This window comes from Schistocerca gregaria, chromosome 3, assembly GCF_023897955.1.
Source record: "Schistocerca gregaria isolate iqSchGreg1 chromosome 3, iqSchGreg1.2, whole genome shotgun sequence".
In the NCBI taxonomy this organism is placed as follows: Eukaryota; Metazoa; Arthropoda; class Insecta; order Orthoptera; family Acrididae; genus Schistocerca; species Schistocerca gregaria.
The window spans coordinates 306983015-307000216 of NC_064922.1; the positions used below are offsets into that span (position 1 = coordinate 306983015).

General features: G+C 42.1%; 1 protein-coding gene across 1 annotated transcript in view; it reads right to left on the minus strand.

Moving 5' to 3' along the window:
- Window positions 1–17202, minus strand: part of LOC126354901 (uncharacterized) — a 365410-nt gene that overhangs the window by 325738 nt on the left and 22470 nt on the right. Inside the window, exon 2 of the mRNA XM_050004967.1 lies at window positions 1828–2033. Within this exon, the coding sequence (XP_049860924.1) occupies window positions 1828–2033 (206 nt within the window). The remainder of the gene's footprint in view (window positions 1–1827; window positions 2034–17202) is intronic.

The following is a 17202-nucleotide window of genomic DNA, read 5'->3' on the forward strand; positions in this document are numbered from 1 at the left end:
TATCTGTAAATTATTCCAGTGATCTTCAACATTGGATGACCTCAGCTAACATGTTATTTACTTCCCCACAAATTTGAAGAGTCGCATATGTCCTCTGACTTTTACTCTCTACATATATGAACTGATCTTCCCCATATGATATTACTCAGTGTCTTCCAGATGTCAAAACACTTGCATCGGCACCAGTTTGCTTGAACCGCTGCTATTATACACAATTTTGGCTTGGATTCGCCAATTGTTGCTGCTGTTGTCCTACTAGAATACCCTTACTGATGCAGATCTATAATTACAGCACATCTTTCAATTCTAATCTTCTACTTTCACTCATTGGGAGGTAATATGATATGAAACTGATCAGGTATACTAATACACTGCTAGATGCACACAATGAACTGTAAATTATTATTAACAGATTGCTAAACAAACAGTTGAAGAATTGAGGCTTTTTCAAATGGAACTGCCTTAGGTAAAGGTATGTCAGTATTGTTGTAGATGACTCATTAGCACCCTCTGTGTGGGTAACCAGTCAAATACACAGCAGAGGCGCTAAGTCTTTGGAGTTTTATAGTTGATGTTTTATTATCAAGGTGGAGATGTGGGGTTATAGAATATTCAAAATGAAATACTGTTTCAACCACAAATTCATATTAGTGAGGGTGACTAAAAACTTTTGACCTGCAGTGTAAATACATCTGTCCACACCAAACTTGCCCTAAATACAAATATATAACTAGTTACCATAAGAACCATTTTATCACTGATACCTTTATTTGCCATGTTCAAGAGATTCACTCATGACGAATTTTGTCCTCTGTAATTGGTGGCTTGTAAGAATGGGCGAAACCCAAAACTAGTAAGTCAGTAAATAAAGAGCAGCTTTGGTGTAAAAAATTTAAAAATATCTTTTCTTTAAATTTGCTGCATGTTATAGCGAAACTGTAACACGTTGCCCCATACATTGACATATTACAAGTTAATTGTAACAAATTAATCTATATATCGCTGTGTTACTGAAAAATTGTAACAAATTATCACATACATTACCATTACGAAAATACATTGTTTAAGTGATAGCAAGGATTGCAGATCTCATCAAAACGTGCCTCTTTGAAGTGTGGTTTGTTGCACTAAAATGTCAAACATAGGTCTGTGAATAAATATGCTATCACGAGTACATCAATGATCAAAAGTATTAGAGATAAAGTTAAATTAGCCAGTGAATAAAGTTATTTATATTTTCTTGATTCATTATCTTCTTCCACCTAAATTGGTACCGGGTCAGTGTGTTTTTGTACTGTCAGTAACGTAGTCTCATTTAGATCTAAGTTGACTTAGAACAAGAGCTATATGCGACAAAGATTAAAATTGTTGTGTACGATGCCTCAATGTAGTAAAATGTAAGTAATGTTTTCTCAGCATGACAAGAGATATTAGAGCTTTGTCAGATTCATTTTGGTCTGTACCACCATTTCGGCATAAGATGAAGTGTCATCTGCCTGCTTAACATGTTATTTTAGCTACATGTGTTTTGTATTGTTAGATAACTACAATACAGATAAGAACACTTGACTACAAATGTAAATTTCCCAAATTATTAAACACATAGGTGAAGACTGAGCAGAAAAAGGTCAGATTGCCCCTTCACATTTTGTGTTTACACAAAGATGTGGATGCTCTTTTGTGCTTGTTGCTTCGCTATGATGACGCTGGTAGTGGTGTCTGGTGCATAAGAGAGAAGTCGTTAGTGCGTACTATTTCTTTATGTGACGAATGAGGACAGAAATATTAGGAAGTAAAAGAAGTTGATGAACTAGTGTGTTTACTAACCCCCGGCAGTATTTTGGTCTCCACATCGTGCATTATTTCTTCCCACTTCTCGCCATTATCTGGCGCCTGCTTGGGTAACGAGTTAAAGACGTGGGACGGATTCACGTCTGGCGTCACCCTCATATCCTTCACGCCCAGGGTGTACTTAATGATGTGTTCAATTACATCTCTCCCGGCTCTTCTGAACTCCTCTCCATGCATTTCCTCTGCAACACATAATTACAACGTTTTACACTTCATCGTACTTGCCTTTTCAATCAAAATCTTTAATTCACAGAAATGTTTTGACTTATTTAATATTTTAATTCATGGGATAAATATTTATATTTATTCATTAATTTCTCTGTAAAGAAACGTCATCCGACGATCAGTTATATCCAATAACTGCTATCGTTGTTATCATGCCAGTTGCACTTAAATAGTTTTATAAAAATATAGGAGGATGGATCAAAAAATAATGCCTCCGGAGTCATAAAAAATTAAATAATGAAAATATAAGAGTTGAACTAGTAGATGTCGTAGCCCCAAATGTCCTCTGCACAACACTACCATTCAACACGGTCGTCATATATTTGCACACATTTGCGCTTTCGTTGAACCCATGCATCAAAACCAGTTTGGAAAATGTCAGGGTTTTGCTTGATTTGAAAGCTATTTTAACCTCAACCAAATCTGCATCTGTAACCATGTGGGTTCTCTTTCATATGCCCAAACAGGCAGAAGTCAGAGGGGACTAAATTAGACTGTAGGGTGCACCAGACACCCCTGACCATCGCATTTTTGCAATCGCTTCGGTGGTGAGAAATGACTTGTGGGGGCGTGGATTGTTGCCTCTTTAAGTTTCTACAGTGTGGTTACGTACATTTCGCTGTAAACTGTGAACTGTGACGCATCTGTCTCACTTCATCAGCATGTCCTCGACTGACATCTGCGACAAATGTTGTCGGCCGGCCACCGTGCAGTTTATCTTTAATATCCATTTCCGCGTTACCAAACTTCTTCATCGAACGCCGCAAACTGCTGCTGTCCGTTACAGCGTCCCCATAGAATGAATCGGTCAAGAAACCAAACCCTGAATTTTTCCAAACTTGCTGAGATGCCTACGCTCAGTGATGGCGAAAATATGTACAAATGCATGCTGGTTATGTTGCACGGTAGTGTTGTATAGAGGACAGCTCACGCTATGGTCTGTTCTAATTCTGCTGTTATATGTTCATTATTAAATTTTTTTACGACACAGAAGGCATTACTTTTTAATGCAGCCTCGTATATTGCGCTTTCATTTTTGATGCAAATACTTAGCACTATTTGAGTTACATTTCACCGATCTAGTCAAGACTGGCACATAATGTTATGGTCAAGTATTCTTAAAATATCACAATAACGTTATTAGTTTATCATAGAGGAACTGTTCTTTCCCGTGGCCTTTATACAGTATCTTCACGGGGTCTGGATGCTAATTTTAGTATTTGGCAATGTTAGTGGTAGAGAGCAGCCGGATGCCGTTCCTATCATCACCCGGTCGTCCCTAGCACGCGGGGCTATGTGGGCGTGTCTTACTTATCACAAAGAAACATGGGGCTATTCTTTAAATAATGGAAAGAAAGTTATACCTTGTAATAGTAGTTAGTGTTGTATAGGACCGAGATATTTTGCCTTAGTGGACATCATTGAATAACTGACGCAGAAACATTTCCTTGTAAAATAACAATGCCAAGCTGTTAAAAGTTAGTTTTCAAGAGATTGGTGTAGTTATTTTACATGTAAATGTATTTTATACTGGATGTGCTGCACAATTTTAAGGGGATCTGGACGTCATGAGAGCCCAAAAAATGTAATTTTTTCTTTCACAATATTCTGTGATTCTTCCTGATTCTAAAAACATATATTTCGTGTATAGTACCTCATAATTTTCGTGATTAAATGTCTTGTGGGGCGTGAATGCGTAGGTGTTACACGACTGCCAAACACGAAACTTTGCCTATAATGTCTCGTTATTTAATTCTGGCGCCGTTACTTCCATTGCAACCTTGACGAACATATAGACTGTATTATGTTCAGGGACTTATTGCAATCGATCTTTCTGTCGATACACGCAGGTTACTTGAATTACTTATGTTTTTCGGGTGCGTTCATATTGTAAACTTGTTGCTGTGACTGTGTATTTCAACCATTTACTTAGTGAAATGCCAAAAATGAGAATTTTAATTGCAGTCGTAAATTTTTCGGTAGTCAACACAAGCACGTTGTTGGAAATCGTAAAAACTAAGAAATCATTTCGCTGTAGGAGAGTGAGGTTAGGCCAAAAAGTTCTCAAAGCAGGGCTTCAAAGCTCAGATTGAAACATCTTACCGAAAATGAACAAGATGCTGGTGCTGTAAATAGCGAAAATGATGGTTGCATTTTAAATAGTAAGCGCACGCTTTCAGAGCTACTTTTCTCTGTTGCTAAATGTGAATAATGTAATAGGGAAAAGTTCCTTGTGTTCAGTAAAGACATAAGTAAGAGAAGAGGCATATCCAGCAAAATTGTAGTGGAATACCAAGTCTTGGTAAAGTAACGAAGTGTACAGCGATAACTACTTGAAACATGCAGAAAATATAGTGTAGTGTATATTCATCTTGCTTATGCCATGTGTATTGGGAAGGGAAGAACAACAGCCCATATGTTTTGTGCTATGACGGGTCTCCCACCGCCACCTGTCAAATTGAGAGATATTACAACTGAGTGCATAACGCCCTAATAGAAGTCAGTGAACTACCTAAAAAAATAGCAGTGAAAGAAACAGTAGACATTTGTCATCTACTAATTTGTTTCTCCCATAAGAGAGGCCATACATCGCTGAATAAGTTGTCACAGTTACCTCTGTAGATACAGGCAAGGTGATGACCTATAACGTCTGACGAAACACTGCCAAGGGTGTACCAATAAGGTAACCGAACATGAATGTAACAAAAACTCTGGAGGTTTCAGTGCTGGTGTGGAAAGCAAGGGGGCAGGATCTGCTTTTTAGTAGCTCAGTTGCTAGACTTGGTGTTCGATACACTCACTCCCTTGGTAATGTTGCCTCTAAAGGCTTCATAGTGTTGTGACTGCTAAACCATATAGCGAAACTGAAATTTAAGAAACGGACTATACACGACATGTGCAGTAGAGAATGTGGGCAAGACTCAGGAAACTCGGTAAGGACATGACAGGAAGTTAACTCTCTGGTGGCAATGTAATTGGTGGGCAGGGCATGCTTAGCAAATCAGAAAGAGAAAACCTCACAGAATGTTATAGTCTATCCACCAGGAGAAAAAGCGAAAACGTCAATTTGGGGAACTCTGTTTCTCAGAATATTCTCTGATCAGCATCCACAGTATGGGCTCTGCCCCAAAGAAAACACTTCATGGTGAAAGTATAATAGTGTGAACAAATGGCCAAAAACATACAATGCACACCCCAGGCCAGACACTGTTATGGTACAACTTAAGCCAATATATAAAGACCTTGCAGATTCTAAATTCCTAGTGAAATCTTTACATGGCAAAACTCAGAATCCAAATGAATGCTTCAATATTTTCATATGGATGCATGGCAAAAACTGTTTTTGTTGGCATGTCAGCTTTCAGGTTGGTGTGATGGATGCCACAATATGTTTTAATGACAGAGTAGCAAGAAGATTAAAAACCATGAGCAGAGTAGACATCAGAACTGCAGACAACATGAAAAGTTAGCCACTACAAGTGGACAGGAAACGTGTCACTGACAAAGGTGGACAGAATAACAAAGAAAAGAAAGAAAACTAAAGAATATGAAAAGGACACTCAGAATCAACCAAATTATGGAGCTGGAATATTTTGATGTTATCACTGAGAAGAAAATGACATGTAAATCTTTAGTTTCAATTTCCCATAATCAATGTTTATGAACACTTAGGTATCATCTCATCCAATATTAAATGTCCAAAACTAAAATTTTGCATAAATAATAATATACTGCTTGTATACAGTAAACCACATTACTCAGCAATGTATTAAACATTTTAAGCCGAAGCGTGTCATATATTCTGAAATTATTAGGAGAAAAAATTAATTCTAATATTTTTTTAAAAAAAATACACAGAACAGCAAACAGGTGAATATTCCTGGTTTACCAATTCAACAACTTAATAATTACAAGAATAAAATTGGTTTTGACCTTTTGCTTTAAATAGTGCGGAAGCGTAGTCCATCTAAAACGAAAATTACATTTAATTCGGTATGTAAGATAAAAATCTATATTCACTCCACTATGTACAGTCCTGGAAATGGAAAAAAGAACACATTGACACCGGTGTGTCAGACCCACCATACTTGCTCCGGACACTGCGAGAGGGCTGTACAAGCAATGATCACACGCACGGCACAGCGGACACACCAGGAACCGCGGTGTTGGCCGTCGAATGGCGCTAGCTGCGCAGCATTTGTGCTCCGCCGCCGTCAGTGTCAGCCAGTTTGCCGTGGCATACGGAGCTCCATCGCAGTCTTTAATACTGGTAGCATGCCGCGACAGCGTGGACGTGAACCGTATGTGCAGTTGACGGACTTTGAGCGAGGGCGTATAGTGGGCATGCGGGAGGCCGGGTGGACGTACCGCCGAATTGCTCAACACGTGGGGCGTGAGGTCTCCACAGTACATCGATGTTGTCGCCAGTGGTCGGCGGAAGGTGCACGTGCCCGTCGACCTGCGACCTGGGACCGGACCGCAGCGACGCACAGATGCACGCCAAGACCGTAGGATCCTACGCAGTTTCGTAGGAGACCGCACCGCCACTTCCCAGCAAATTAGGGACACTGCTGCTCCTGGGGTATCGGCGAGGACCATTCGCAACCATCTCCATGAAGCTGGGCTACGGACCCGCACACCGTTTGGCCGTCTTCCGCTCACGCCCCAACATCGTGCAGCCCGCCTCCAGTGGTGTCGCGACAGGCGTGAATGGAAGGACGAATGGAGACGTGTCGTGTTCAGCGATGAGAGTCGCTTCTGCCTTGGTACCAATGATGGTCGTATGCGTGTTTGGCGCCGTGCAGGTGAGCGCCACAATCAGGACTGCATACGACCGAGGCACACAGGGCCAACACCCGGCATCATGGTGTGGGGAGCGATCTCCTACACTGACCGTACACCTCTGGTGATCGTCGAGGGGACACTGAATAGTGCACGGTACATCCAAACCGTCTTCGAACCCATCGTTCTACCATTCCTAGACCGGCAAGGTAACTTGCTGTTCCAACAGGACAATGCACGTCCTCATGTATCCCGTGCCACCCAACGTGCTCTAGAAGGTGTAAGTCAACTACCCTGGCCAGCAAGATCTCCGGATCTGTCCCCCATTGAGCATGTTTGGGACTGGACGAAGCGTCGTCTCACGCAGTCTGCACGTCCAGCACGAACGCTTGTCCAACTGAGGCGCCATGTGGAAATGGCATGGCAAGCCGTTCCACAGGACTACATCCAGCATCTCTACGATCGTCTCCATGGGAGAATAGCAGCCTGCATTGATGCGAAAGGTGGATATACACTGTACTAGTGCCGACATTGTACATGCTCTGTTGCCTGTGTCTATGTGCCTGTGGTTCTGTCAGTGTGATCATGTGATGTATCTGACCCCAGGAATGTGTCAATAAAGTTTCCTCTTCCTGGGACAATGAATTCACGGTGTTCTTATTTCAATTTCCAGGAGTGTATTTCACATTTCTTAAATTTTTCACATATAGGTCACAATGTACTAATTTTATGGTTAAATTTTGATTCCAATATCTATTAAAGTTTCGGAGTTACTAAATTTCTAAATACTAATAAGGACTACAGACCATAACGTCCAGGTCCCCTTCAGAAGATTGCCGCTGAAAAATTTTATTTGCATTTGCTGCTTGGTTTAGCTCACCACGCTAATCTGTTCTGTGAAAGCCTATGGGAAAGAGAGGTGGCGTGTTTGTTGCAGCAGACAGGAAACTGAAATCCACCAATGTAGAAACTGAAACTGCATGTGATTTGAGTGGCAGGTACAGAAAAACCTCAAGGCACTAAAGATATCTTGAGCTACCTTTACTTTTACTGTAATAAAAATAATCAAGTCACATGCAAAGTTTAAGAAAGTTTATTTGAACTGATTATACACATTGTAAGACGTCGTCATCTCCTGACCTTCATTGCTTACATATTCCGCCCTCACAATCATATTCCGCACATCAAGACGCTTCATTCGAACCCAAACTCGATAAGATAAACTCAGTGTTGTATGAATTCATGTAAACAATACGCAAATAATAAGTGCGCAGCGGGGTTGAGATACTTGAGGCTGGTGTACACACACACACATTCAAGACACGACGGTCCCAAGAACTTTTAGTTCAGGAGAGGTGGACCGCACGCCGAGAGGCCGGTCCCTTCAGAGTACGATTCAGTCTATCTATATCGGACGGCGACCGCCCATGGAGTGCACAGCATTTGACCGAGTGAAAGGGGAGAACGACCCAGTGTCCGACTTAAAAGAAAATTCCACTACATTGTGTGGGAGCGCCCAGCCTACGTATTATTTACATATATAGCATTCAGTTTCAGAGGTTTTCACAGGGAGACAGCAAACGCCAAACGCCAATGCTACAGATTTCCGGATTGGTAGCTTTAAACGAAGCGTCATTCTCCCGTTTTAGAAAAGCAATGCTGATTGGCAGACGATATTCCTGACGCCTTTAGCTGAAGGAGTAATGGAAGAGACCGAAAGATATACCCCTTCACGTCTGGCATGGAGAGGGGCCGTTCCGTTGTCGTTCTTGGAACGAGAACACGTAAGGAGAGCGTGTGCGTTCGTACATGTACTCAAAGAGCGAGGAACAAGCCTCTCCTCAGTACTTCACTGGGAGAGCACCTCTGTCGAGAGTGAATCGGAGTGCGACTCTATATTGGGTCCTTGTGATTAAGCGTGGCTCATTGTGTTGGCCGCCACACTTATTGTGCGGTGTGAACTTACAGAGTTATAGTTAAACGCCTGTGAGTGAATTTTTGAGTGGCATCAAGGTGGACTGGTTATCTGACCAGTGTACCACGCCAATAGTTAGACTAGAGACGAATGGAAGTCCTTGTCTTCATCATGGCGTAGGGAGAGTTTGATTGGCAAAGGTCAATCCAGATAGACCGAGAGTTATCTTATTTGTCAGCAGCGAGTAGCGCATACAGCAATCATCGCAGCTTACAGTATTATGCACTACAGCTCTTGTGAGCCCCATATTTCCTCCACAACAGTACACTTCACTGCATTTCACACACGACAGCCTCGACCCTACGTAGCAACATTCTAACGGATAATTATTCAAGTTGAGTAGGCGTGGCTCTCAGCCATTCTGCCAACTCAATAACACTCTTAACGTTTGTATAGAAATTTCATTTGCGAATGCTATCCTTAAGAGGTAACTTCACATTCCGAAAAGAACCCGGAACCAACTTGTTCAATTCATAACTAAAAGTGCCATTGTGATTTCTCTGAATTTTTGCAAAATAAATAATCATTTTCGTTAGTTTCATGTTTGTCTTACACTAACGAGCACTACTCCTGTACCCAAGTATCCAACTAGTTAACGTAAGAAAGTTTGTGAATTTTTGTGTCATTTCCTTACAGCAGACGACTGCAGAAGATATTTATTGCTCAAAGTCTTTCAGGCATTTCTCTTTAGAACGTTAGGAGCGTCTGTCTGACTTCTGTAGTAGTGTGAAGATGGAAATTACATCTTGCAGGAGCCACAGGGTAAAGGGTACATCTCAGATTAATCCGTTGTGCAGAATAACAGAATAGCACCTACACACTCACAACATATACAAGACAATGCCATCTTATGATATAAGAAAAGTTACAATTCTGATTTTCTTCCTTAAATGATGAAATCTATGCGCCGATTATTCCTGGAAAATGGGTTAATTACATCGTCAATAGGGCAATCAACGTCAAGGTCAGTGTTCAACAGAGCTAAGCCATTAAGTCGTTCCTCTTTCATTGTCGACCTCAGCCGTGTCCTTGTATATAGCAATGTTGAGAAACTTCTTTCTACTGCAGCAATAGATGCACGTAGACAAGGAAATATTTCGTACAGCGTGTACAAAATAGGATAGTCAAATCTAGGACAAACAGACAATGCTTGCATAACAGAATCACTATCATTAATGGCGTTTACACGTGCTACAAAGGAAAGTAAAGCTACTCGATAACTCGATTCAGTCGAGTCGACTGACGAAAGAAAGAAACAAAGAGCATGCAGGCTGAATGGTGGGGGTGCACGGGTGGCAATACGGGTGGCCCCGAAAATGACGGGGGGAGGGGGGGGGGATGGAGCAGACGCCCCGCTCGCACCCCAAAATTGTCCACCACCGTGTGAGTTTCTTCAGGCAAGACTCACTATCAGGGACGGGCATAAAATAATTGGATCCTTCTATCGCCACAAGACTCATCTCCTGAAGTGACAGAAAACTTTAGAGAAAACCTCTTTTCACTTGTACGTAAGCACCTAATGATACTGTAATCATTGGTAGACACTTCAATGATCCAACAATTAACTGGGAAAATTACAGTTTTGTTAATGGTGGGCATGATAAGACATCCTGTGAAACCTTGGTAAATGCCTTTTCTGCAAACTACTAGGCAGATAGTTAGGAATCCCACCCATGATGAAAATATACTGGACCCAATGGCAACAAATAGACCTGACCTATTTTAGAATGCCCACATCGAAAAAAATATCAATGACGCAGTTGTAGCAACAATTATTATCAAAGTACAAATGGCAACTAAAACAGACAGAAAGATACACACATCAAAAAAGTTTTGCATCAGCTCGGTTCGGAGAGTTCCGGAATCTATACAGAAAATTGGAATAGATATCAACATAAACATAATTTCCGCCCTTATTATTGCTCATGAAAACCACACACTGCATGTTCTACCACCATACAGCGAGACCTTCAGAGGTAGTGGTCCAGCTTGCTGTACACACCGGCACCTCTAAGACCCAGTAGCACGTCCTCTTGCATTGATGGATGCATGTATTCATCTTGGCACACTCTCCCCAAGTTCATCAAAGAACTGTTGGTCCAGATTGTCCTACTCCTCAACAGCGATTCGGCGTAGATCCCTCAGAGTGATAGGAGGGTCACGTCGTCCGTAAACAGCCCTTTCCAACCTATCCCAAGCATGTTCGATACGGTACATTTCTGAATAACATGCTGGCCACTCTGGTCGAGCTATGTCGTTATCCTGAAGGAAGTCATTCACAAGATGTGCACGACGAAGGCGCGAATTGTCGTCCATGAAGACGAATGACTCGCCAATATGCTGCTGATATGGCTGCACTATCCGTTGGAGGATGGCATTCGCGTATCGTACTGCCATTACAGCGCCTTCCATGGCCACCAGCGGCATACGTCGGCCCCATATAATGCCACCCCAAAACAACAGAGAACCTCCTCCTTGCTGCAGTCGCTGGACTGTGTGTCTAAGACGTTCAGCCTGACCGGGTTGCCCCCAAACACGTCTTAGACGATTGTCTGGTTGAAGGCATTTGCGACACTCATCCGTGAAGAGAACGTGATCTCAATCCTGAGCGTTCGATTCGGCTTGTTGGTGGGCCCATCTGTACCGCGCTGCATGGTGTCGTGGTTGCAAAGGTGGACCTCGCCATGGACGTCGGGAGTGAAGTTGCGCATGATGCAGGTTATTGCTGCACGAAAAGCATTATTGAACATGGTGGCGTTGCTGTCAGGGTTCCTCCGAGCCATAATCCGTTGGTAGAGGTCATCCACTGCAGTAGTAGGCCTTGGGCGGCCTGAGCGAGGCATGTCATCGACAGTTCCTGTCTCCGTGTATCTCCTCCACGTTCGAAAAACGTCGCTTTGAAACTTCGTGGCAGATTAAAACTGTGTGCCGGACCGAGACTCTAAATCGGGACCTTTGCCTTTCGCGGGCAAGTGCTCTACCAACTGAGCGACCCAAGCACGTCTCACGCCCCGTCCTCACATCTTTACTTCTGCCAGAACCTCGTCTCCACCTTCCAAACTATACAGAAGCTCTTCTGGGGAAACTAGAAGGTTTACGTTAGATTATATAATGGTAAGACAGAGATTCAGGAACCAGGTTTTAAATTGTAAGACATTTCCGGGTGCAGACGTGGACTCTGATCATAATCTGTTGGTAATGAACTGTAGATTAAAACTGAAGAAACTCGAAAAAAGGTAGGAATTTGAGGAGATGGGACCGGGATAAACTCACTAAACCAGAAGTTGTACAGAGTATCAGGGAGAGCATTAGGGAGCGATTGACAGGAATAGGGGAAAGAAATACAGTAGAAGAAGAATGGGTAGCTTTGACAAATTAAATATTGAAGGCAGCAGAGGATCACGTAGGTAAGAAGACGAGGGCGAATAGTAATCCTTGGGTCACAGAAGGGATATTGAATTTAATTAATGAAAGGAGAAAATACAAAAATGCAGTACATGAAGCAGGCAAAAAGGAATACGAACGTCTCAAAAATGAGATCGACAGGAAGTGCAAAATGGCTAAGCAGGGATGGCTAGAGGATAAATGTAAGGACGTAGAGACTTATCTCACTAGGGGTAAGATAGATACAGCCTACAGGACAATTAAAGAGACCTTTAGAGAAAAGAGCTCAGATGGAAACCCATTTCTAAGCAAAGAAGGGAAAGCAGAAAGGTGGAAGGAGTATATAGAGGGTCTATACAAAGGCGATGTTCTTGAGGACAATATTGTAGAAATGGGAGAGAATATAGATGAAGATGAAACAGGAGATATGATACTGCGTGATGAGTTTGACAGAGCACTAAAAAACGAAGTCAAAACAAGGCCCCAGGAGTAGACTACATTCCATTAGAACTACTGACAGCCTTAGGAGTGTCAGGCCTCACAAAACTCAACCATCTGGTGAGCAAGATGTATGAGACAGGCGAAATACCCTCAGACTTCAAGAAGAATATAGTAATTCCAATCCCAAACAAAGCAGGTGTTGATAGATGTGAAAATTACCGAACTATCAGTTTAATAAGCCATAGCTGCAAAATACTAACACGAATTCTTTACAGACGAATGGAAAAACTGATAGAAGCCGACCTCGGGTAAGATCAGTTTAGATTCCGCAAAAATATTGGAACACTTGCTGCAATACTGACCCTACGACTTATCTTAGAAAATAGATTAAGGAAAGGCAAACCTACGTTTCTAGCATTTGTAGACTTAAAGAAAACTTAAGACAATGTTGACTGGAATACTCTCTTTCAAATTCTGAAGGTAGCAGGGGTAAAATACAGGGAGCGAAAGGCTATTTACAATTTGTACAGAAACCAGATGGCAGTTATAAGAGTCGAGGGACATAAAAGGGAAGCAGTGGTTGGGAAGGGAGTGAGACAGGGTTGCAGTCTCTCCCCGATGTGATTCAATCTGTATATTGAGCCAGCAGTAAAGGAAACAAAAGAAGTATTCAGAGTAGGAAGTAAAATCAATGGAGAAGAAATAAAAACTTTGAGGTTGGCCGATGAATATGTAATTCTGTCAGAGACAGCAAAGGACCTGGAAGAACAGTTGGACGGAATGGACAGTGTCTTGAAAGGACGATATAAGATGAACATCAACAAAAGCAAAACGAGGATAATGGAATGTTGTTGTTGTTGTTGTTGTTGTTGTTGTCTTCAGTCCTGAGACTGGTTTGATGCAGCTCTCCATGCTACTCTATCCTGTGCAAGCTTCTTCATCTCCCAGTACCTACTGCAACCTACATCCTTCTGAATCTGCTTAGTGTATTCATCTCTTGGTCTCCCTCTACGATTTTTACTCTCCACGCTGCCCTCCAATGCTAAATTTGTGATCCCTTGATGCCTCAGAATATGCCCTACCAACCGATCCCTTCTTCTAGTCATTTTGTGCCACAAATTTCTCTTCTCTCCAATTCTATTCAATACCTCCTCATCAGTTATGTGATCTATCCATCTAATCTTCAGCATTTTTCTGTAGCACCACATTTTGAAAGCTTCTATTCTCTTCTTGTCCAAACTATTTATCGTCCACGTTTCACTTCCATACATGGCGAAACTCCATACAAATACTTTCAGAAACGACTTCCTGACACTTAAATCTATACTAGATGTTAACAAATTTCTCTTCTTCAGAAACGCTTTCCTTGCCATTGCCCGTCTACATTTTATATCCTCTCTACTTCGACCAGTATCAGTTATTTTTCTCCCCAAATAGCAAAACTCATTTACTACTTTAAGTGTCTCATTTCCTAATCTAATTCCCCCAGCATTACCCGATTTAATTTGACTACATTCCATTATCCTCGTTTTGATTTTGTTGATGTTCATCTTATATCCTCCTTTCAAGACACTGTCCATTCCGTTCAACTGCTCTTCCAAGTCCTTTGCCGTCTCTGACAGAATTACAATGTCATCGGCGAACCTCAAAGTTTTTACTTCTTCTCCATGAATTTTAATACCTACTCCGAATTTTTCTTTTGTTTCCTTTACTGCTTGCTCAATATACAGATTGAATAACATCGGGGAGAAGCTACAACCCTGTCTCACTCCTTTCCCAACCACTGCTTCCCATTCATGCCCCTCGACTCTTACGTCTGCCATCTGGTTTCTGTACAAATTGTAAATAGCCTTTCGCTCCCTGTATTTTACCCCTGCCACCTTCAGAATTTGAAAGAGAGTATTCCAGTCAACATTGTCAAAACCTTTCTCTAAATCTACAAATGCTAGAAACGTAGGTTTGCCTTTTCTTAATCTTTCTTCTAAGATAAGTCGTAGGGTCAGTATTGCCTCACGTGTTCCAACATTTCGACGGAATCCAAACTGATCCTCCCCGAGGTCCGAATCTACCAGTTTTTCCATTCGTCTGTAAAGAATTCGCGTTAGTATTTTGCAGCTGTGACTTATTAAACCGATAGTTCGGTAATTTTCACATCTGTCAGCACCTGCTTTCTTTGGGATTGGAATTATTATATTCTTCTTGAAGTCTGAGGGTATTTCGCCTGTCTCATACATCTTGCTCACCAGCTGGTAGAGTTTTGTCATGACTGGCTCTCCCAAGGCCGTCAGTAGTTCTAATGGAATGTTGTCTGCTCCGGGGGCCTTGTTTCGACTCAGGTCTTTCAGTGCTCTGTCAAACTCTTCACGCAGTATCTTATCTCCCATTTCGTCTTCATCTACATCCTCTTCCATTTCCATAATATTGTCCTCAAGCACATCGCCCTTGTATAAACCTTCTATATACTCCTTCCACCTTTCTGCCTTCCCTTCTTTGCTTAGAACTGGGTTGCCATCTGAGCTCTTGATATTCATACACGTGGCTCTTTTTTCTCCAAAGGTGTCTTTAATTTTCCCGTAGGCAGTATCTATCTTATCCCTAGTGAGATAAGCTTCTACATTCTTACATTTGTTCCTGTTTAGCCATTTTGCACTTCCTGTCGATCTCATTTTTGAGACCTTTGTATTCCTTTTTGCCTGCTTCATTTACTGCATTTTTATATTTTCTCCTTTCATCAATTAAATTCAATATTTCTTCTGTTACCCAAGGATTCCTAGCAGCCCTCGTCTTTTTACCTACTTGATCCTCTGCTGCCTTCACGACTTCATCCCTCAGAGCTACCCATTCTTCTTCTACTGTGTTTCTTTCCCCCATTCCTGTCAATTGTTCCCTTATGCTCTCCTTGAAACTCTGTACAACCTCTGGTTCTTTCAGGTGATCCTGATCCCATGTCCTTAAATTCCCACCTTTTTGCAGTTTCTTCAGTTTTAACCTTCAGGTCATAACCAATAGATTGTGGTCAGAGTCCACATCTGCCCCTGGAAATGTCCTACAATTTAAAACCTGATTCCTAAATCTCTGACTTACCATTATATAATCTATCTGATACCTTTTAGTATCTCCAGGATTTTTCCATGTATACAACCTTCTTTTATGATTCTTGAACCAAGTGTTAGCTATGATTAAGTTATGCTCTGTGCAAAATTCTACCAGACAGCTTCCTCTTTCATTTCTTCGCCCCAATCCATAATCACCTACTATGTTTCCTTCTCTCCCTTTTCCTACGGACGAATTCCAGTCACCCATGACTATGGAATGTAGTCGAATTAAATGGGGTGATGCTGCGGAAATTAGATTAGAAAATGAGACACATAAAGTAGTAAATGAGATTTGCTATTTAGGGAGCAAAATAACTGATACTGGTCGAAGTAGAGAGGATATAAAATGTAGACTGGCAATGGCAAGGAAAGCGTTGAGTGATGCCCTCAGTGACTACCACAGCATAATATTACCAAATAATATTTCACAAAATCCAAAGAAATTCTGGTCGTGTGTAAAGGCCATTATTGCCACAGAAGCTAGTGTCCAGCCCCAGCGCAATGAGACAGGAACTGGAATTAAGGGTAGTAGAGCAAATGCTGAAATGTGTTACTCCGTTTTCAAATGTTCCTTTACAAAGGAAAACACAGGAGAACTGCCCCAATTTAATCCACGCACCACTCAAAAAATGAATGAAATACACTACGTGGTCAAAAGTATTCGGACAGCTGGCTGAAAACGACTTACAAGTTCGTGGTGTCCTCCATCGGTAACGCTGGAATTCAGTATTGTGTTGGCTCACTTTTAGTCTTGAAGACAGCTTCCACTCTCGCAGTTATATGTTCGATCAGGTGCTGGAAGGTTTGTTGGGGAATGGCAGTCCATTCTTAACGAAGTGCTGCACTGAGCAGAGGTATCGGTGCCAGTCGGTGAGGCCTGCATCGAAGTCGGCGTTCCAAAACATCCCACAGGTGTTCTTTAGGATTCAGGTGAGAACTCTGTGCAGGCCAGTCTATTACAGGGATGTTACTGTCGTGTAACCACTCCGCAACAGGCCGTGCATTATGAACAGGTGTTCGATCGTGTTGAAAGATGCATTGCTATCCCCGAATTCCTCTTCAACAGTTGGAAGCAAGAAGATGCTTAAAATATCAAGGTAGACCTGTGCTGTGATAGAGCCTCGCAAAACAACAAGGGGTGCAAGCCCCCTTCATGAAAAACACGACCACACCATAGCACCACCACCTCCGAATTTTACTGTTGGCACTACACACGCTGGCAGATGACGTTCACCTCAGATTCGCCGTACCCGATTCCTGCCATCAGATCGCCTCATTGTGTACCGTGATTCATCACTCCACACAACGTTCTTCCACTATTCAGTCTCCAATGTTTACACTCCTCTCATCAAACGAGGCGTCGTATGGCATTTACCGGCGTGATGTGTGGCTTACAAGCAGCCGCTCGACCATGAAATCCAAGTTTTCTCACCTCCCGCCTAACTGGCA